This window comes from Acomys minous (assembly GCF_964271855.1).
Source record: "Acomys minous genome assembly, chromosome: 15".
In the NCBI taxonomy this organism is placed as follows: domain Eukaryota; kingdom Metazoa; phylum Chordata; class Mammalia; order Rodentia; family Muridae; genus Acomys; species Acomys minous.
This window is the reverse complement of record NC_140497.1, coordinates 84,485,070-84,506,849: the sequence shown is the minus strand read 5'-3', so window position 1 is coordinate 84,506,849 and position 21,780 is coordinate 84,485,070. Positions and strand designations below refer to the sequence as shown.

Below are 21,780 nucleotides of genomic sequence, written 5' to 3'. Positions count from 1 at the left end.
GTACAGTAAGTCTGTAACCCTCACATGGGGTCACTGCCTCCCTTACCTAGCGCCTTTGCTCAGAAAACCAGATATCCAGGACTGCCACCTACAGAAAATGTGGCCTGCCCATGCAGAGGGGACTCCTCCCATCCCGGTGGCTTCAGAGAAGTTGGAGGTGACAGAGGCACATGGTGGCTCCATGAGGACCAGGCACAGATGGTCCAGATAACAAGAGGAGGCCCCAGCAACATTTGCATCCCTGTCCCAGGGACCACAGAGCAGCAGTCCTTGAACACTATTGACTAAAACACAATATTTAAACCGAGGGGCATGAGAAAAACATCAATGAAAAATACGAAAAGTCAGGGCTGAGGAGATGGCTTAGTCATTAAAATCCTAACAACAACAACAGCAACAACAACAACAACTTTTTTTTTTAAGGCAAATGTGAAAGCCAGAGTTCTGAGTTCTGATCCCGGGTGGGTAGGCAGAGACAGGGCTCCTAAAACAACCTAGCTAGCTAACCATATTAGTGAGCTCCAAGTTAACTGAGAGACCTCGCTCAGTGAATACCGTAGGGACAGATGAAGACTCCCACCAACCTCTGCCTCCATGCAAACATCCACACCCACGCATGTGTCACCACATACACATGAACACATATACAGGCCTAACTCCTCACCTCACTCCATCGCCCCCCCCACACACACACATACATCACATAAACTTGAAAAAAAGAAAACAAGTGGGGGTCATATTTTTTTTAGAACAAGACATCTTCTATACAAAATTAGTCACTTCAAGGAGCTGGAAAGATTGCTCGGTGGTTGAGAGCACTGGCTGCTCCTCCAGAGGACTGCAGTTCAATCCCCAGCATCAAATTTATTTTTTTCTACTTCTTTTTTTTATTAAGTTATTCAAATTGCATCTCAATTTTTATCCCCTTGCTTGTCTCCTCCTGTTCCTCCCTCCCTCCCTCCCTCTTTCACTCTATTCCCATCCCCTAGGTCTGTGACAGAAGGGGACCTCCTCCCCTACCATATGGTCACAGCCTATCAAGTCTCATCTTGGTAGCCTTCCTACTCTTTCTCTGAGTGCTACCAGGCCTCCCCACCAAGAGGAGGTGATCAAATATGGGGCACCAGAGTTCATGTCAGAGTCAGTCCCCACTCTCCACACAACTGTGGATAATGTCCTGTCCCTTGGCTAGATATGAGTAGGGGTTCAGTGTTTACTGCATGTATTGTCCTTGGTTCCCAGCACCAATTTTTAAAAAGACAATAACAAAATCAGTTTCTTCCAGACACTGACAGATAAAATGTACAGAAACTTAAAAGCTCCTGCATCATCATGTGTTCCCATTGACTGTGGACCAAGTAGCATGCTCACTCTAAATCCATGCATAGGCTGAGTCCTCTGGTGGTTTTATTCGGGGATGTGGTCGCTAAGAAAGTAATTAAGGCTAATGAGAGTTTTTACTAGGATTCTGATCTAATAGGATCAATGCCCTCCTCCTCCTAAGAACACACGCCAGAGAGTGTACCTCAAATCAGAGTCACCCCCTCCCTCCCTCTCTCCTTCCTTTCCTGCTCCTTTAAGAATAAACTTTTAACCTCTGGTCTGTAAAGAAATTAATTTCTTTTTATTATTTCTTACTTTTGCATACACATTTATACAATAAACTACATACAGCAAGAAGGACCACAAAACACTCAGTAATTATATAAATGTTACATTCGTAGTGTTTTGTCTATTTGTATTTGGCAACCTTGGAGAAAATACCTTTCCTATAGGATTTCTCAACATTTAGAAACTGAGCCACAAATGCTATTCCTAGCTTCCTTAACCATTTTCCCCAAGTGTATTTGGGCCTCTACAAAGGTATTATTCATCCCAAATCAGCTGGTAGAAGCCTTAAGAAGAGAACTATGCCTCATTTCCCTTAAGAGGAATTGAGTAGGGTTTTGGTTGTTTTCTTGGAATATGGATGTTTAGTTTCATTGAGAGTGTTATTTTTGGTCATAATCAGAGAGAAAACGAGGTTGGACTCAGGGATGTCTCTTTTCCTTTATCTTTCTTTCTTAAGTGTGGAAATAGGTCTTGAAAAGAAAGAAGTGGTCATATAGAAATATATAGGGATGACAGGACAAAAAGTAGACTAGTGAATCTACTCCTCAACTTAAGGCTTTAACTATTACTCACAACAAGAAATTCATTTCTACCACTTAACTTGCCCAGTCTACAGGTCATGGCATTTTCTTAGAGCCCCTGATCAAACCAATACTCTGCCCCCTCTTTTTCCCCCCTGTATAATTATTAGTTGCTGTATGTACAGTTCAAATGCACTAAGTCACTTCCCATGACTGGGGGCGGAAGGAGCAGGTCACGCTTTTGTGTGGCAGGCCTGGCTTCTGTATACCCACATACAAGCTCCCTGACACAACCAGGTGAGGTGCTCTCTTGGTAGCAGCAGCTCTACAGGTGTCTGATTTGAGCCTGGCCAATTTTCATTCTCATAACTCAAATGACAGGGAGGAAAAGTGAAACAGTAACAAAGAGGCTAAATTTATATTGCTTCGTTCAAGAGTTTCATTTGATGAAAATGTGCCCTTATACTAGAAAATTATACATTTAAAAGGAAACACTTAAATTCTCCTGAGAAACCTAATTTTGAATGCCACTCTTTTAGTTAATAATCCTGAAACTTCTGGAAGGGGCAAGGTAGAAAGTCCTGTGAGTAACTAATTTCCACTTCTCGAGGAGATTTGTGCATTCCTTCCTATCTTTCCTGGTGGAATTTGTGAGCATCAGTAAGAGAGGCTGCAAATGCCAGACATCAAGAGATAGCAAGAAAGGAAAGTATTCATGGGGTAAATATAGAAGAAACAGTGGACATCTACAGCATCGCCTACATTATTTTCTACTTTGTTGATATTTTTTAATGTACTAAATGAATAAAAACCACATTCATTGCTTTTTGTTTAATTGATGAATTGTACTCCCAAAAGACATAAATTCTGATATTTTATTATGTCAAACTATATACAAGATTTCCATATGGCCTGCTATATCCTATTTTCAAAAGCTAGGAAAATCAAAGACAACAACTCTTCAGGAGGAAGAAGAGGAGGGGAAAGAGGAAGGGGGAAGAGGAGGAAGAAGAAGATGAGGGGGAAGAGGGAGAGGGGTAAGAGGAGGAGGGGAAAGAGGAGGAGGGGGGAAAAGAAGAGGGTAAACATTGGTTCTGTAAATCGAACTAGAAATCTTGAGTGTATCTGATTGTTTCTTCTATGAATCTTCACTTGAAATTCAAGGCAAGCCTTTTTAAAAATGTATCCATTATCAAACCAAAGACCAGCACTTTGGGAGGCTGAGACAGGAGGATTGTTATAAGTTCCTAGGGAGTCTAGACTACAGAGGGAGACTTTTATCTAAGAACAAGATCCCGGCATCTATTAGGAAACACACAGTGCTAACTCTGAGAAGAAACATGTCAGTTCTTATATGCTATGTCTGCTGAAGAAATTCAGAGAGCAGATTACCAGCCAGTCAACGGAGAAGGGCTATGTGCAATGTTGGCCAGTAGAAGGACTTGCGAGGGGAGCCATTTGTCAGCTTCAAGCTACGCCATCTCTGGGCTGCTGGAGCATTTATTTCCATTTCCTTTGGCTCTTCAGAGAAGTGGCCACTTTACATAGAAACAGAAATTTTCTTCCCTTTCACCACTCACTCACTCGTTGGATCCCTTGTCTCCTCTAGCGTAAGTTTTCAAGTCACTTAAACAACTCCAGGAATAAAACAACCAGGGCAGGAGGAAAGAAAGAAAGAAAGAAAGAAAGAAAGAAAGAAAGAAAGAAAGAAAAAAGAAAAGGGTAGGAGGGGGTAGATCAGGTGTTATACTGATCTACTTTTTATCCTGAAAGATTAGAAATTCATTGTCAGGTAGGTGAGAAATGGGGGAAAAGCACCCAACTCCTACATAGGTTTGAGCACAGTAGAGAAAGCAGTGCCCAAAGACACCACCACCTAGCATGCAGGTCTGTATCTGACACAGGCACTATTCAACATGGCAGTGGGCGCAGAGACTAGCAACATTTGTAGAAAGAGAGCCCTGGCCCCCAAGACTGAGACAAAGATGCTGATGGGACAGTTGTGTAGGAAAGCCTGTGCAAGGTCACAGACTCACAGATCTCGCAGGCAGACGCCATGATAAGGCCCAGGAAGAGCAAATCAGCTGCCAGGGTGACATTCAAAAGAACAAGAGGGAACAGACTCAAGTCTGTGGATCCCAGGGCACAATGCCCAGGTCCCAAGCATGCCAAACCCAGAGCAGCAGACACAGTGAGGGGCATACAGTGAAGGGACAAAATGCCCTTGGCCCAGCAGCACAGGACACTAAACTGTCCCCTTCACACCAGTACCATCCTGGGACAGGAGAGAAGAAAAGTATTTAGTAGTCAGGGAGAGTAAAAAAAAAAAAAACAGTTTTCAAAGTAATGTGCTCTTAGTTGGCAAGATCCGATTTTATTTTCAGTAGGAACTGGGCCTACGGATAAGTTAGAGCAATTATAGAAACTATGTTACATCTTCTGCCTTTAAAGTAATGAATACATTTTATGCAGCCCCTCCCAAGGCTACTGAACTCAGAATCCTCATGGGGCACACACACTCCAATGCAGTACTAACTGGTCTGTAAGGCAGAGTACATGTTATTCACTCATGGTTAAATACATAAGTGAAAATAAGGATTGGAAAAGAAATCCGGTGTGCCATCTGACATGATCACATGCTGGTCTATGATTGGTGGACTCGTCTCAACAAACCAGGGTAGAGACAAGGACAGGCAGGCCCAGTGGGTGACTTGCACACAATGCATTGTGCTGTGTAACTACAGTTTCAGCCTGGGACTAACTAAAAATAGTCCTCTCCTCTCCCTCAAACAGTTTAAAAAGGACAAATGTAGATCAAAGGGGACGATCGTAGCATCCAGCCTAAATGTGACACCAATTTTTTTATGCTAAAATTAGGTTTTATATTTAGGGTCACCACAGAGGACATTCCATGTAACTGGTGTGTTTGTGGCCAGAAATATCAGGTGGTATCATAAGTTCAGATAGAAAAAAATAAATAAATAACAGTAGCAACATTATTTTCTGCAGTAGCAAGGACTGTATTTGCATTGCAGAGGGAACTCAGTTTCAGTCAAATATCAAAATGTAATGAATGCTGCCCGTTTTGGTGTGATGGCGTTTGAAGGTGGTATTTGTGTTTCATCTGTTTGGCTTTGTGATCACAGTGCCATAAGCACCAGGAGTCTGTGCCCAGTTTTATGTTACTATGTATTTAAGTAACATCATAAAAATGAAGAAGCAGTAGATAACGGCAAAGAACTTCTCCTTCCTTAGGAAGGTTACAAATATGATTTCAGTTTGGTGAGGCTGGCGTTTTGGATGCTAGATTGAGGTCAGGGACCTGACTAGAGAGAATCGGGAAACCAACAGTAGGAAGCAGAGTCCTCTCAGAAGCTGAGCTGGACTTTACCCCTGCAGCCAAGGATGCCATGGGGCAGGAGAGCTGAACACCATAAACGCCATATCTTAGATACACCACGTATGTTATTTTGTCATATACTCACTGTCCCTGACACTACTACAAAGGTTACAAAATTCAAGTGGGAAATCTCATGGCTCATTTGGCCTTCACTTTGAACAACTAAGAGCGAAGTTTTTTTAATGAAAAAAACTATTTGCTATATTTTGTAAGACAAAAATACCTAAAACAAAATTTCCATCTCAAGATCGCCCACTAACAGGCAAATATCCCTCAAGAGCCCTAGGCTTTGCCAATCTTCCACCGTGTAAACCAGCCATTTACCAATAACACCTTTCACCTCTGAACATCACCTCAGCTGTAAAGACACCAAGAAGAAGCTTACAGATGAGAAAAATCAAAGGTACCAGGGGCCGTCGACCCAGGCCAAATGCAAGGGAAATGCTGAAAAACCATCCACTCCGGGTCAGCCAACTCTGAGTCCAGAGTCAGAAGTAGATTAAAAGTGTTCACAGGACATTCAGTTGTTCTCAGAATGAAACAATAATGAAGATGATCTAACTCCACCATGAAGGAAGGTGCTTTTGTTAAAAAATAAATAAATAAATACTGCCCTCTTTTTCTTTCAGAGGCCAAAGGGTCATTTAAAATTCCCAATTACTTCTAAGAGATATACACATAAGACAGTAGTTATCTTTCATTTATGATCAGACAGCATGTGAATTTTTGTATAATTAAAAGAGTAAAAATGTTAATCCATAATGTAGTATACCCGGACTGATGAACAGCCAGTCCAGTGGTCTTTCACTGTAACATTCTTATAGGCAGGGCAGCTAGAGCTACATAGTGAGGCCTTATCTCAGCGATAGAGAGAGGGACAGAGAGACAGAGAGATGGTGAGACAGAGAGACAGAGACCGAGACAAACAGAGAGACAGAGACAAAGACAGGTCTCCAAATCTCGCGGCAGCAGCCTACTGCTCTGAACTCTTCTGCCCCCCCCCCCCGCCCCCTCCACCACCCCCCACACCCCCACACCCCCACACCCCCACCCCCCTCACAGCTTCCCTCCATGTTACCCAGGTAACCTTTCTAAGAGATAAACAGAATCCAACCACTCATCCTTGGCCAACGCCACATCCCCCACTGGGTAGTTTGAACTTTACCCTGGCCATAGGAAGTCCTGCATCTTGCCTTCTCCAGTCTCACGTTGCCCTCCTCTGCTGTGGGGGAAGTGAATCCTCCTTCTACCCTACACTCCGTACACACAGTCACTGTCTCCACCTCAGTCCCTTGGGAAATCACTAGCAGTTCCTGGGCTATCCTGTTCAATGATGCTCAGAAACACCGTTCCTTACATCCCCTCCAAACCTTCCGGAGGCCTTTCCCTCCTTTCAAGCTGCCCTTCCCTTCCTCCTGCCATCTCCACTGGCTTCTGTCCTCAGAGCCTCTTCCTCCCCCTCCCTTACTCTTCCTTGGTACTAGTACGCACAGGAACAAAAGAAGGTAGCTGCAGGCTTTAGGTCACACCCAGGACTCCACCTCTATACTTAGCCTATTCCCCTACCAAAAGATGACGTGGCTTCTCGTCCACACACTCATCAGGGGCCCGAGTGCCCAGGAAACTTTCGCAAGGGATGAAATGTGTCCTTGGGCATGTTTGCTTCTCCATTGAGTTTTATCATCTTTGTGAGAGAATCAGATTAGACGACATCAAAGAACCTGCAGCCTCAGAACCCTCTGCTTCATTGTGGCTTCTCACAAAAGCCACTGGGCTCACTCCCCACCGCCAGCTTGTGACGTGTCCCATCATCTCATTGGCTAGGCACCTTTACGGCCTAGGCTTACAGCTCTTCTACTTCAAGACATCAAGGAGAGCTCCCATAAGTGAACCTTGATGCAGGAAGATGGTATTCAGAACTCTTCCACGTTTGTTAGCGTCACTTCATTGTTACATAAGAGAGGAGTTACCTGTCAGAGTGGACAGTTCGCACTCAATGCCATTTCTCCTCAGATTCCTTGCTGTCCACCACTGTGTTGGAGCCCAGGACTCCATGCAAGCATACAGGTTATGCCTTTTCTATATTCCTTACTTGGTGCCTTCAGGTTAAACAGTGTTGAAATGGACGCTCATGGGACATCACACCTGATGCGTATTCGTTGCGAGATACAGGCAACCTTAACCTTCCCATAAGGCTGACGGCACCTAAACCACTCAGGGCCCTCTTCATGGAGGAAACCTGTGTCAATAGGTTTCTCCTAGTCACACCTAAGAAACAGCTGCATTTCAGAAAATGAAAGGTGTGAGAGACGGAAGCCCAGAATTGGGCTCTCGGAGCCATGGCAGCTAGACCAGCAACTCCCTAATACTGTTGCGTTTGCATTGGGTATCCCTAACTACTCTTGTAACTTAATGGGAAACAAATCACTCTTAGACTGTCTACCACTGTAGAGCACTTAGCACAATAATGGTAAATCCCATGGTTCTCTGCTCTCAATTCCCTTCACTGCTATGAACTCACATTTCTTTTTCTCTGTATAAGAACCCACTGAGGTTGCTGCAGAAGACAGCATTGCCGAGGAGGTCCCTTTGGCCACTGGTAGCAAGGCTGAGGGTTCAGACACATAGCTTTAATTATATAATACGTTTGGCAACAAAAGCAATGGTACAGTGGCCATTACAATAGAGCCATCTACCAGGCCACAGCAGAAAGAACACCTTGCTCCCCTTAGTTCTTGTCTTCACGGCTAATACACTCTGATGACAAGGAAAACTGTCGAAAACCTTGGCGGAAAATGCCATTCACCTAAACAAGTTACTTTAAGCTTGTCAAATAATTCTACTGAGAGACACACTGAGCCAAGTGTGGTGGTGCACACACTCGGGGGCTAAGAGAGTCCCAGGAAAGCCTGGAGACCACATGGAGAAACTATATATCAAAAATTCAATAAATAGCGTCAGTGAGGTATCTCAGTAGGTAATAAGACCTTGCGTGGGCCTGACCACGGGCTGCATCCTTGATGCTCACATGCTAGGAGAGAACAGACTCCCACCAGTTGGCCTCTGATTGCCATACCCATGCTGTGGCCTGACCTCCACGCATAGAATAGATAAAGGTATGAATAAATAATGTTGCCATCTTGGCTACTGAAGTTAATATGCCTATCTTATAATGTCAATGTACCAAATGCACACAGTATACCTTACAAGTTCTTTCCCACATAAGTAACTCAAAAAATAAATAAATAAATAAACCAAAAAATTTTTTAAAACCTGTCTCATGATGAAAGATTTGCCAGCAGTATTTTTTTTAAGAGGAATGGTGCAAGATGTTATTGTGCTAATAAAATACTACAAAGTTTCTCTAAGGAATTCTAACTTAACTTCTTTTTTTAATTATCTCCTTTAGAAATTAGTACCCAGGGTATTGACTTTGTAACTGGAAGCAAATGTGTTGATTCTGGATCACAGGTCCCTCATCTTCCAGCAATGGCTACCTTACAAATCTAGTGGAACCCCATAATTGCACAAAACCACACATAGGCAGCATCTAACAGTGGCCAACACACATGGCAGAATCTAAAGTTATTCACTCTCTTCCCTGCTCCCATACAAGCTCCCCAGTCAAAATTCAAATGTCAGGTGCATTTTTTGTTACACAGGCTGTGGCAATGATGTCACCAGGTCTCCCTGTGCGGTAGAAATAAAACAGACCGAGGGTATAGTAAAGGCATAATTTTTAACCCTCCCCCTCTTTTCTCATCAATGCTTTATCAAAGCTAATTACATGTGAAGGCATCTACAGCTCTTATCTGCCAAAATACACACAGAAACCCTAGACAGTAAAAGAATGCTAAGTTCATATATAGACCTCCAAAACTTACAAAAAATTTTTTTCTAAAGGCAAAGCTACAAAGGAATATAAATAAATTACTGTAAAAGGATACCTTTCTCCCTGGTGAGTATATATGTCAATATAAAAGGCAGTTGGAGCATATTTGGAAGTGGATAATAGCCATATATTCATTAAGCCTAAATTTCAAATTTAAAGACAATGCCAATTAATATTATTTTACTGCCGCAAAATAAACTAGGAAGGGGTGTGTTTACAGCAGAAAGCCGTCAGTCTTCCTACGCACGCAACGCGTTCGATTTTGAATGCTCACTACACGTTGTTAAGCTATAATAAACATTCACTAACTAAAGCCCCACAAGGCAGAAGGGAAGCCACGAGGCAGCAGAAAGGCGCTGTTAATTACAGAGGTGCACGCACACTCCTTAGTGCTGAGATTCCGCTCCTTCTTTAAGCACATTCCTGTTACTGCAGCTAAGAAGTACATGTCAAGCAACCAATAAGCTGCCTAAGTTCATTTGATTGGAAGGGCCACTAAAGCGAACATCATACTTTTCCCTATTCTCCCAAAAACGTTTACCCAAAAGTGTATTTGGAGGCTTCTCAATGGATTGGGTCTATTGGAGAAATGTGGGAGGGGCGGGGGCGGGAGAATGTGGTTCTGAACTTGAAGAGGATGTCAACTTCACACAGGTGAGTCCTCACATGTCATCCTGGCAGTGGCTGCAACTGCATGCAACCCTGCCTGCAAAAGCAATAACTCTGCCTCATTGGCAGAGGCCCTCAAAACAAACCTAAGTTGTGTAGATATGATAGGAATTACATAGATTAACCAAAACTTTTTAAATTTTTTGGTATGGGATAATACCAAAAAAGTACATATCACTAAATCTTTTGTGTGTGTTGATGCAATGTCATTCCTCAAAGGCTCCCCTTCTTTATTTTTGAGACGGGGTCTCTCACAGAACACAGAGATCACCAACTCTGGCTAAATTGGCTGTCCTGCAAGATTTGGTAATCCGCCTGCCTGGCTTCCCCACCACTAGCATAGCTGGCATGCACCAGGACACCTGGTTTTTTTTGGGGGGGGGTTGTTTGTTTGTTTGTTTTTTTTAACATGGGCTTTGGAGATTAGAACTTGGATCCTTACACTTGCAAGGATGTTGATTAAGACATCTCCGCAGCTCCCCACCCCCACCCCCCACCATCCATCTGTAAACTAAAGCTAGCATTCTCAAAAAAAAAAATAAGCCTGAAATATACACTTGTTCATATATGTGGGCCACAGGGAAGCTAGAATCTCATATTAAGTTGGGTTATAATCAATGAAAAGGCTAAAAAAAAATTCACATGAAAAAAAGATATATTAGTCTTCATAATGGGTTTTAGAGAGATAAATGTGAACTAGGGGTAGAGGAAGGGAGAACAGGGTGGTAAACACAGCCCACCTTAGGATTTAATACTAAGATACTAGAACTGGCCATTTGGTTGACTGTATCCTCAAGCAATATTAAAAATGCATGCCTTCCATGTGCATTATTGTTCTGACTGCCCTGACAGTTTAATCCTTCTGTTTATATTTCAAATTTTCTAATTCAATATTATTTGAATCACTTAAAATCCCAGGGGATAATGGGGGGCGGGGAAGGCAGGGGTCTATGCAATGTTACTTCAAATGCAAACAGAAAGCATCAATTACTCAATACTTTATAATAAAACTCTGCAAAAGGTTTAACCCAAGCTCAATCAGTGTCTTCTGACAGATGTACTGAAAGTCATGCAAGCATCTCAGTTCACTTACAGACACATAATACATTCACAAACACAAATTCTAAGTTTGTGCACAATATTTAACAAACAAAAACATTTGTACATTCTCAGTAAGGCAGGAACTCAGAAATACTATATATATGTATATACATATATACATATGTACACTTCCCTACACACTTGTTGTTTAGAAAAACATCTTATAAGCAAGGAATAAGAAACATAAATGAAAAAAAAAAAAAAACAGCAACCAAATCACACACAATCCCAGATTCCTCCTGTTGGAGGAGCTAAGGCAGTCCGATTTTTTTTTTTTTCCCTGACTCAGATTTTCTGTGCTGGAGGAATTCCGGTCTTATCTCAACCAAGCAGATTAGGTGATCACCTTTCAAAGTTACCATGTATTTCTAAAAGACATACAAGCACATTTTGTTACACTCAAAAAAAAAAAAAGTCTACCTATTCAGATAAAACCTGGGGCAGCGCTGTGATTTTTTTTTTTTTTTAATCAAACTGCTGCACTTAACACTGAGTGCGCTACCGCGATTAGCTGATTGAACAGACACTGTGTGATTGACAGGATGCTTTCTTTCAGGGGCTTTTACCTGGTGATGAATGATTGACACCTGGACCTGCACGTTAAGGGAAGACAGGTGCAGAAGCATTTCTGAAGCAAGGGTGCCGTTGGAGGGGGGAACCCTACATGGTCACGTGCCAGAAGTGCACTGGAAATGAATGGGCAAATCTCACAAGGAAGTGGTTTGAAAGGGGACAAATTCCCTGAGTCATTAAACGGGCTAGCAACCAAAGACACGCTGTGCCACCTAGAGAAAAACTGGAAATTGTACATTGGTTCTTCAGCTGTGAGCATTATTTCAAAAGCCTGAAACTTTTAGGAACCCCAGCACCCCCCCCAAAACCCGAGCCACAGTCCATACCAGCTCTCCACGCTGCAGAACCAAGTTCTCTTGGGAAAATAAGATGTCTTTTCTGCACACCAAATTGGCTTCTTTGCATCCTAGACACCCACCCGTGCAGCACCATTAAACCTCCAGCACCAACTGTAAGTCCGGAAGACCCTATATCCCCCCGAAAGCCATCCAGTTCGAAAGCATTCTCCCTGAACAAGCCAGGACACACTGGGGTAGAAGCCGACTATAAACCCTGGTGGCCCTTGACAGCCAGGAATCCCTCTGGACGCTGTGCACCCCCACAGCCCCATGGGGCCTGCTAGGAAATTTTGGTGTACTCAGTACATCATATCCAGGTTACGGAGCTGAACTCCTGACCAACCACTGCACGACCCAAACACCATAAAAGATAACAGAACCAAGCGTTTTTAGAGTGCCAAAGGCCTTCAACTTTCCTCTCCGCAAGTCCCTTCAAAACAATGTGCCCAGCACACTTGTCAGACTGAAGCACAAAAGGGCTGCAAAGCCACCTGGCACTGGGAGCCGTCTCTCACGAAGAAAATAGACTGTAATTATGAAAAAGCCCGCAGTCCTGCGGTATTAACTAGAAAGCCCGGACTGCGCTGGGGGCATAATTCATTTCCTAGGCAGTCACTACCAACCCCACATGCCTCAGCCTGGGGACAGGCCTCTCTGTCTCCCCTCCCCCGCCTCCAGCGACCCCACGGCAGCGTCCCCTTCTCGCCCCCACACTCTTCCTCCCCCCCCCCCCCCCGCACACTTCTTCTCCTTTGGCTCCTTCTTTAAGAATTTCCAGCAACTTTGGGCTTGGCAGCACCACTGTAGCCCAGCCAGAGGCGGGGACTTCGCAAAGGCAGCCGCAGCAGGAGGAGGAAAGTTTGAAAAGTCACTTAAAGCATTGCAAGATTCTCCCCCACCCCCAGCACCCGACGTGCCCACCGCACAGACAGGAACCAGAGCTCCACGTGCAAGCGGGCCCGAGAGAAGCTGGAGTTCTCTCCAGGACCTCGCCAAGGTGGGAAAACCTTTCCTGGGGCGGAAAGTTGCCTGCTGCAGCACTGTTCCCTTGCCTCCTCGGCTCCCCCCACCTCGACCCCTCGCAAGACTCTAAAATCCCCGCTCGGAATTCGCAAGGTTCCACCTGGCCTGGAGCACGGCCCCCGGAGGGCGCGGCGCCCCTCCCTTGCCGGCCCGAGGACAGGTCTCGAAGAGCTTGGGGACAGGGAGGCACCGGGAAGGGGGTGCCCGGCCCGGCCCCCAGGCTCGGCCGCCAGGCTCACCTCTCTCCTGCTCCTCCGCTTGCAAGCAGATGGGGATGTTCTTCTTCCAGCCCGGCATGGTGTCTGCTCCCTGAGCTTGCTCCGGGGCTCGCCCGCCCTCTGGTCGCCGGCTCCGGGGCTCGCCGCGCCTCCTGGCTCACGCCCTCCGGCCGGTCGCAACACGCCCGAGGCTGCTCAGCCGGACTGGGGCGCCGAGGCGACTCCCCGACACATTGAGGCGACGCCGTGCGCCCCGCTGCTCGCCTCCTAGTCGCCGGAGCTCCCCGGGGTGGCGGTGACGGTGGTGGCCGGGCCGGGCCGCGCGGTAGCCCGGCAGAGCCAGGGAGAGGGAGGGGGGTTGTCTGCAGCCGCGGTGGCGCGGTGTGGCCGCGAGGCCGGGGGACCGGAGCAGGCCGGTGCAGGACCGCCGAGCCCCCGGAGGTGGGCGCCGGCGGGAGCTCAGGGCTGGCGCCGCCTCGCTCCGCTCCTCCTCCTCCTCCTCCTCTCCTCCTCCTCTCGCTTCTTTCTTCCCCTTCCTCGTCCCTCCGCCGCCAGCAGGTGGGACTGGGAGCCGCCGCGGCCGCACAAAGCTCCTCAGGGCGGGCGGGACCGAGCTGCGGGCTCCCGGGGCGCCTGTCGCCTGAGCCTCTCCCCCGAGACGCGCGCGAGGCTGGGCGGGCACGGAGGGGCGCGCGCACTCACACCCTCCGCGCCCGGGCCGCCGGCCTGCGAGGCGCGCCCGGCCCGCCAGGTACGGAGCCTGGCACCCCGCCGCCGCTGCGGAGCCTTCGCCCGCCCCTCCCGGGCCTCCCGCCTCAAGCCTGACCGGCCGCTCTGGCGGCTTCGGCTATGACCTCGATGAAACAGGGGGCAGTGTCCTTCCCTCTCGTCCCTCCTTCTCGCAGCTCCCCCCCACCACCCAGCCTTGCCCGTCTCCCCCTCCCCCAAGTTGAGACTCGCAGCTCCGGATTCGCTAACTTCACCCTCAACATAGGGCAGTGGCAACTTTCGGGATGGTCAGCGCTGGTCCCAGGGGGTGGGGACGGCTAGAGAGGGGAACCCCTTTTGTTTTAAAGGATGCAAGCAGACCTTAGCTCAGTGAATATTTAATAGCTGTCTTCAAGTGGAGGAAGGATTTTATGATCAGGTTTTATGATTAGTTTCTCTCTCTTGTCATAGGCATGCAGAAAAAATCAGTGGAAAATGAATAAGGGGAGGCGGCTGCGGGGGTGGGGGGGTGGGGAGGGTCGGCTTTGTAGAGAAGCCTGGAAGATTCTGCCCAGGCATGTGGGCTCTTGAGGTTTCAGTGCTGCTAGGAGAGGGATATTTGGCAGCTGTCTGTCTTGCATAGGGATGACATCCATTTCCTCAAGCCTGGGCCTCTGGCAGGAAAGTGACCATGCCCTCCCCTCCTATCTGATATGTCCTGAAGGATTTGGCATCCCAGAGGCTATACCTACTGGAATGTGGTTTGGGGCTTTCGACTCTGCGGTTTATTTTGGCCTCTGAAGGAACTGTGGTTCCTCTCCCTAAATGGGAACATGCCAGCCTGTGCTCATCTCTCTCTCTCTCTCTCTCTCTCTCTCTCTCTCTCTCTCTCTCTCTCTCTCTCTCTCTCTCTCTCTCTCTCTCTCTCTCCTCTGTCAGAAGCATAATAGCACTGCCAGAGAAATAGCATCATCACACAACACTAGAGATAAGGTCTCTTCTCCCGCTGCCTCATAAACAGTCTTATCAAGCCGGGATGCTTGCACCTGCAGTTGGCCCTTTGCGTGACTGGTTGGCTGTCAGTGCAGAACTGCCCAGGTGCCAAAATCCAATGGCTACCCCTCCTAAGGGAAGGAAAAGATTCGGAGCCAGGGCTACAGCACAGGGAATCTGAAGGACCAAGTAGAAATAAAGTCGCAACATTCCCAGTGGTTATTCTTAGAAATCTCCCCTGAGCTGGACAGCGGTGGTACATGCCTTTAACACCAGCAGAGGCAAGGAGATCTTTGAGTTCGAGGTCAGCTGGATATGCAGAGTGAGTTCCAGGGCAGCCAGGGCTACCCAGGGAAACCCTAACACACACACACACACACACACACACACACACACACACACACACACACACAATCTGACTTTGCTCGGGCCTTCCTGTCAAACGCTGTAAAGTCCAGAAAATATAATGGCATAACTTTGGTCGTGTCTAAACTTGGGAATGTGGCATTGATTTCCCAGAAAGAATATAAAGGCCATCCAGCTATAAGCACGTTGGCTATGAGCACAGGTATACACTTACCTTCCAACAACACAAAAAACGCTGGAGCTTTTTATGTAATGTTTAAGATGTGATTATTCTGGAGGGCCTACCCAATAAGCCTCTAATATGAATTGACGCTTACTCATAAGGTTTTATTGCAATCAGTAGAATGACTGCCCCACCTAAGTGACCACTTAACAATGACAGAGTTCTAACTCAATACCTGTTGGTTGTATTTTATCTCTGACAAAAGTCCTACTATGTGTTGGACTCTTGGCTAAAAGCTAGGGATACAAGGGAAATTTTTTTTTTATTTTATTAGTATTTCAAATGAACACATCTTAGATGTTAAGGTCAGCAATTATCTTTTTGAAAAGGGTGGGGAAGGAAGGGTATCTAAGGCAGTTTGGCAGGGGAAAAGGGAAGAGAAGGGAGAAATGTTGTAATTAAATCCTTTAATCCCAGCACTCAGGAGGCAGAGGCAGGCAGCTACACAGTGAAACCTTGTCTCTGAAAAAAAAAAAAAGTAACAAACTCTTGGAGTCATAACTTCCCTGCCTTAGGCTATTTATCTCAAATATTTGTTCCCTAATAGCAAACATCTTCACCATCTTTGCATATAGGGCCATCATCAGCTAAGCCCTCAGATGTATCAGGTTAAGTACAGCTTTCCTCTTGGTACCTCCTGTGGCAAAAGGAAACAAGCTCAGTGGTGGTGGTGCTGCCTTCCCGTGGGTGACCCCTGGAATTCCTTATAGGTAGACATTCTCTTCCTGAATCCTCCTCATTATATTATTCATATCTCTTGACAAAAATAATTAGAAAATAGGACTAGATCATTTAAATTGAGCATTCTATTCCATTTATATTGTCTGAAGTAGCCTTATATTCAAAACAATGTATCTAAAAGTCTCCTCAAGGAAATTGTAACATTGATCTTTATTTTAAAAGAAAAAAAAAACTAGATATCAAACAACTAGGCACATTTTTTTCTTCTTTAGTAAATTTGAAAATCAATACCCTTTAAAGAATGGGCAATAACAATTAGTCACAAAAATAAGCCATGAATTTGAAAAAGAAGAATAGGAAAGATATATAAGAAAGCTTAGAATAATTTAAAAAAAAAGAATGTGCCTTTTGTTTCTAGACAAGATCTCATATGTGTGGAACTATTTTAAACTCAAATGCTACCATGTGTCTAGAATAGTTTGAGTGATGTTGTGGACCGAGTTTACAGAATTAAAAGTTGAATTTGATTTACCTTAACCAAATTACCCAGACCACAGGTCATATTTCCTAAAGGTGACCTTGCTTGGTCTCCATTTTATACTTTTCTAAATAGAAATGGAGGTGTATTCTTTTATTGCTAGTACCTCCTCTACCCAGTAAGAAAGAAAAATTCTGGACCAGGCAGTGGTGACAAATGCCTATAATCCCAGTGCTCTGTAGGCAGAGGCAGATAGATCTCTGATTTGAGGCCAGCCTAGTCTAAGAGTGAGTTCCAAGACAGACAAGGCTACACAGAGAAACCCTGTCCTGAAAACACACACACACTCTCTCTCTCTCTCTCTCTCTCTCTCTCTCTCTCTCTCTCTCTCTCTAAAAGAAAATGGGGGGAGTGAAAAGAAAGATTGACTCTGAAACGGAAAGCTTTAATCTTATTGTTCGATCCTAGTTTTAAGTCTGCTCACGGGCCTTTCACTCTGAGTTGGTCTGAGTTTGGGGTATTTGGTTTCAGGAATTGGAAGAGTCCTGCAGGAGAGGTAAAACCCCAGCTGTTATTTTGGATTTGTTCCAAGGCCTAGAAATGTCCTGTGTGTGTGTGTGTGTGTGTGTGTGTGTGTGTGTGTGTGTGTGTGTGTGTGTTTAAACCGTAAGTCCTCATGCAGATATCTACAGCATATTAAACTAGCCTGAAATCCTCAGCCATGCTACAGAAAGCCAGCACTTGCCTGCTGCTGCATGCACTGAGCCTGAAGACTCTTTTAATAACCCATCTACACTCCTAGTGGGGACCATGCATCCTTTTAGATGTTGCTAACTCACTTTTACCTGCAAAGTCCTCTTTGAACATTTGAAATGAAAGACGCTTCTTAGGTAGTTTATCTTCTTGTGGGGAAAAAAGAAAGTAGACAGTAGAAAACAAACAGAATAAGCCCGTGTTGATTTTTATTGAAAATCTTGAGTTGGAAGACTATATAACAGGAGAAAGAAGAACTTCCCTAAGCAAGAAGAATGTTCACTTTCTAAAAGTCACAGCGTGCTGTGAGATGGCAGAGGAGGGCACAGAAGTTCCAGTCAGAGTTGGTTAATTTTATGTCAACTTGACTGGGCCACCAGGCACCCAAGTCTTTTGCAAAACATTAATCCAGACCCACTCTCACTCCCATGATCAGCTTAGAAGTGCTCTCTCCACCCCCCCAAATTCCCATTAGCATTCATGATTTTCTTCACTTGTTTTCTTCTTCCTTACCCTCTCTCCCCCGCCCCCTCCAGAGAGGTTTGCTCTGTGTAGCTTAGGCTATCCTGAAACTTACTCTGTAGGCCAGGCTGGCCTCAAACTCACAGAGATCTGCCTCCCAGAATGCTGGGATTTTGTTTTCTTGATGGTGACCATTCTGACTAGGGTGAAGTGAAATCTGTGTGTAGTTTCCATTTGCATTTCCCAGATACCTAAAGATGTTGAATATTAATTCATCTATTTGTTGGCTATTTGCACTTCTCTGCAGAAGTATTTGTTGAGTTTATATGCCCCGTTACTGTAAAATAGTCCAGCCTGTATGGAAATGAGCATGAAGGTTTTTTTAATATTTATTTTTTATTATTACACTGTAATACACTGTATTGTATACAATGCTCTGCCTGCATGTACACATGCAGGCCAGAAGAGGGCATCAGATCATGTTATAGATGGCTGTGAGCCATGTGGTTGCTGGGAATTGAACTCAGGGCCTCTGGAAGAGCAGTCAGTGCTCTTAACCTCTGAGCCATCTCTCCAGCCCGAGCATGAAGTTTTATCTAAACATGAACATAGAACCAACTTATGATCCAACTATACCACTCCTGGGTCTAAGCTGAAAGGATTCAACCCAGCACACTGTACAAGCTAAGATGTAGAATTATCCTAGGTGTCTGTCCAGATGAATTGATTAAAACTGATGATAGATTGAAAGATAGATGATAGATAGATAGATAGATAGATAGATAGATAGATGTAGCCAGAGATAGATATAAATATGTAGAGAAAGATAGATGAAAGAGAGATAATAGGTAGATGATAGACTTATGTATTAATATCTATAGATAGATAGATAGATAATAAATGATAGCTAGATAGGCAGACAGATGCTAGAGATACATATATATATATATATATATATATATATATATATATATATATATATATAGATGATGGTGATAGATAGAATAGATAATAGATACATAGAGATAGAGAAATGTAATCCTCTTGTTTTCAAGATAGAACCAAATATCATCATGTTAAGTGAAATAAGCCACGCTCAGAAAGGTAAGCGTGTTGTGTGCTCTCTCCTGTGTGAAGTCTAAAGAAAACAATAACTGCCAAGAAAGTAGGAGGATGCCTGAGAAAGAGGAAGCAGACCAAAGGTAGGGAAGCAGGAGAGAATAATGGGGTGAGATGACCAGGATATATGAGGAATAAAACTGCAATAACGCATTCCTCCACTAGTTTATATAATTAATATGCATCAGATATAAACATTATTTTGGATGTGTCTGAAAGGATGTCTTTGAGAGAGACAAACTTCTCAATTAATAAAGTGGATAAAGTAGACTGCTTTCCCCGGCAGAGTAGACCCTATCCAGTCAGTTAAAGGTCTGGCTGGAACAAAAGGCTGACCTCTCTGTGAAAACAACCCCCTCCCCGCTGACTGCCATGCGTAGGACCTGGTGCTTCTTGCTGTACGTAGACAGGAAGTCACCTCTGCGTGGTTCCCAAACCTTTGCTCAGAGTAGAGCTACACTGCACTCTCTGGTTCTCAGGAACTTTGGACTCAAGCTGAGAGTGAGTGGTCACGTCTCCTTGGGTGCCCAGCTCACCAGCATGCCCTGCTCAGCCTGAAGCTCACCAGCCTCTGTTGTGGCATGAGCCAATTCCTCTAAGCAAATCTCCCTGTCTACATCTCTGGAGCATACTAACATAGCGACCTATGTTCAGTTTCCGGTTCTACCACATTCTAGCTCTGTGAACCTTCCCAAGTCGAACACTGCATTCTTCTGTGCCTGACATGGAAAGCCAACGTGGCCATGTCTTGGGAAGAACCAAATGTACTAATGCAGGTCACATGTCTTACCAGGCACACGGTAAGGATTTGATTATAGGTGGGAAATAGTAACAATTGGCTAATAAAAGTAGCCTTACCGAGTACATTAGAGGGCTCCCCAAAATACACTGAAGTTCCTACAAATGAATGTGAAAGCATGCATTAATAAATGTACCCCATACCGAATAACAACCCACAGCTTCCAGCAAGCTTTCCAAAGAATACTTAGCTCACAGAGGGCATGAAGATACCCAATAAGGACAGAAAGAAGACAGCATTGTTTCTAACTCTGGGGTTGACTCTTAAAAGAGGAGGCTGATGGCAAAGAACTTTACCTTCCTATCAGAGCCTTTGGAGTACTGACACCCAAGCACACACACCCCCCACCCCCCACCCCCCACCCCCCACCCCCGTTTCTTTTCCATTCAAACTTTTCACAAAGTCCTCCATACTGCCTACAGCCAAGTTTTCGGTTCTGATTCACACCTGACCGCTGCAGCCCCTCCCCCCGCTGGGGCAGGGGTGGGGGTTGGGGGCTGAAAGGGAAAGAATGTTTTTGACTCAGCTCCAAATCCCCAGTTGCTTACCAAATTCTCTCAAACTTACCTTTGGATCTCTCTCCTTTCTCATGACGTCGCCCTGATTCACGCCTTTTATTTATCTGTTACCTGGATAATCCCAACAGCCTCCTCCACACTCACTTCCTCACTGTGGGCACCACTACCAACCCTGTTTGCCCAGAATTAGAACACCTGGCTGTCCATCCTCCTGCTCACTTTTACTCTTCCCCCAAAGTCCTGTCAGCTGTTCCGTGTTGTTCTACTCTTCCCTTTCTCCCTTTCTCCCTTCCTTCAGCTGTCCCGGAAGTCCCGTTAAGCCCCTCCCATCCAACCCTCTCGGCTTCCATTTCTTAAACATAAGAGTTTCTATACACAACTGCTCATTAGGACTAAAATAGGCTGGGCGCCCAAGGCTTTACCACAAATATGTGCTGGCCCCAGAATTTGAACCCGGGAGTGCAGGGCTCTTATCATCTTTCAGCCCCACCTTGAAACACCTGCTTTCATTTCTATCCAACTTATTCTACCGTTTCTTTAGATCCTGATTTCCCTCACTTCCCCAAGGCCTACATAACCATATCTTCTGGTTGATGAGGATATGATCTGCCTCACTACACAGAAGTGTGTGTGTCTATCAAGCTGAATTCTGAGGCCACGTGGTTTAGTTTCAAACCCCAGTTGTCCACCTGAAAGACCCTGCAATGATAGGACTAATGGCATGTCATCCTTGAGAAAATTAAGTAAATGACTATATGCGAGCATTTAGACCTGGATCTGATGCACAGAGTCCAAGACATCCTAGTTATTATTAGTATCATAGTGTTGGGAATGTGCCTTGTGCTGGTGTGCCCCTGACACGAGTCATTGCTCACTAGAAGTTGTGTGTGCCCAATGATTGCTTCCTAAGAGGGCAAATACTAAGGATAGTCTCTTTCCTACATAAACCTGCAGTGTGGCCAGGAAGACACAGCCCATAAATGTACTGATGACAGAAATTTCATTTGTTCCTAAAATTAAAAGGCCTAACGGCATTTCTAAGAGAATGCTTCCGGTCCAAATGGAGAGCAGTAACTTCGTTACCGAGGGCAGTGGCTACTACAGGGATTAGCAAGAACACAAGTTGCTAATTGACTAGAAGGCTAGACATAAGTAAGCGTTTTATCAGAAAACTAAATAGGTGATTCTTACCTTCCTGGCACGGGGCGGTGGGGACTACTAATAATGGATTTAGGTTTAGTCCCTAGAGTGTCTGAAAAAGTAGAACAAAGGAGTGACTGTGGATCCTGACTTCAGAGAGAAACACAGCAGCTGCTGCAGCCGGTGTAGACTGA

General features: G+C 45.2%; 1 protein-coding gene and 1 long non-coding RNA gene across 7 annotated transcripts in view; both read right to left on the bottom strand.

Moving 5' to 3' along the window:
• Window positions 1-14,101, bottom strand: part of GRIP1 (glutamate receptor interacting protein 1) — a 625,712-nt gene extending 611,611 nt beyond the window's left edge. For 2 of the 6 annotated variants that reach the window (XM_084760597.1, XM_084760582.1), the window contains exon 1: window positions 13,368-14,101. In XM_084760597.1, the coding sequence (XP_084616723.1) occupies window positions 13,368-13,425 (58 nt within the window). In that variant the 5' untranslated portion in view covers window positions 13,426-14,101. The remainder of the gene's footprint in view (window positions 1-13,367) is intronic. The other 4 variants (XM_084760589.1, XM_084760591.1, XM_084760588.1 and 1 more) reach the window with 3 other exon arrangements.
• Window positions 14,102-16,187: 2,086 nt separating this feature from the next.
• Window positions 16,188-20,713, bottom strand: LOC311584381. Its single transcript, XR_014774844.1, has 3 exons — window positions 20,496-20,713; window positions 19,988-20,026; window positions 16,188-16,273 (listed from the first exon to the last, which is right to left on the bottom strand). It is a non-coding gene; the product is annotated as an uncharacterized lncRNA (long non-coding RNA).
• Window positions 20,714-21,780: the final 1,067 nt, after the last annotated feature.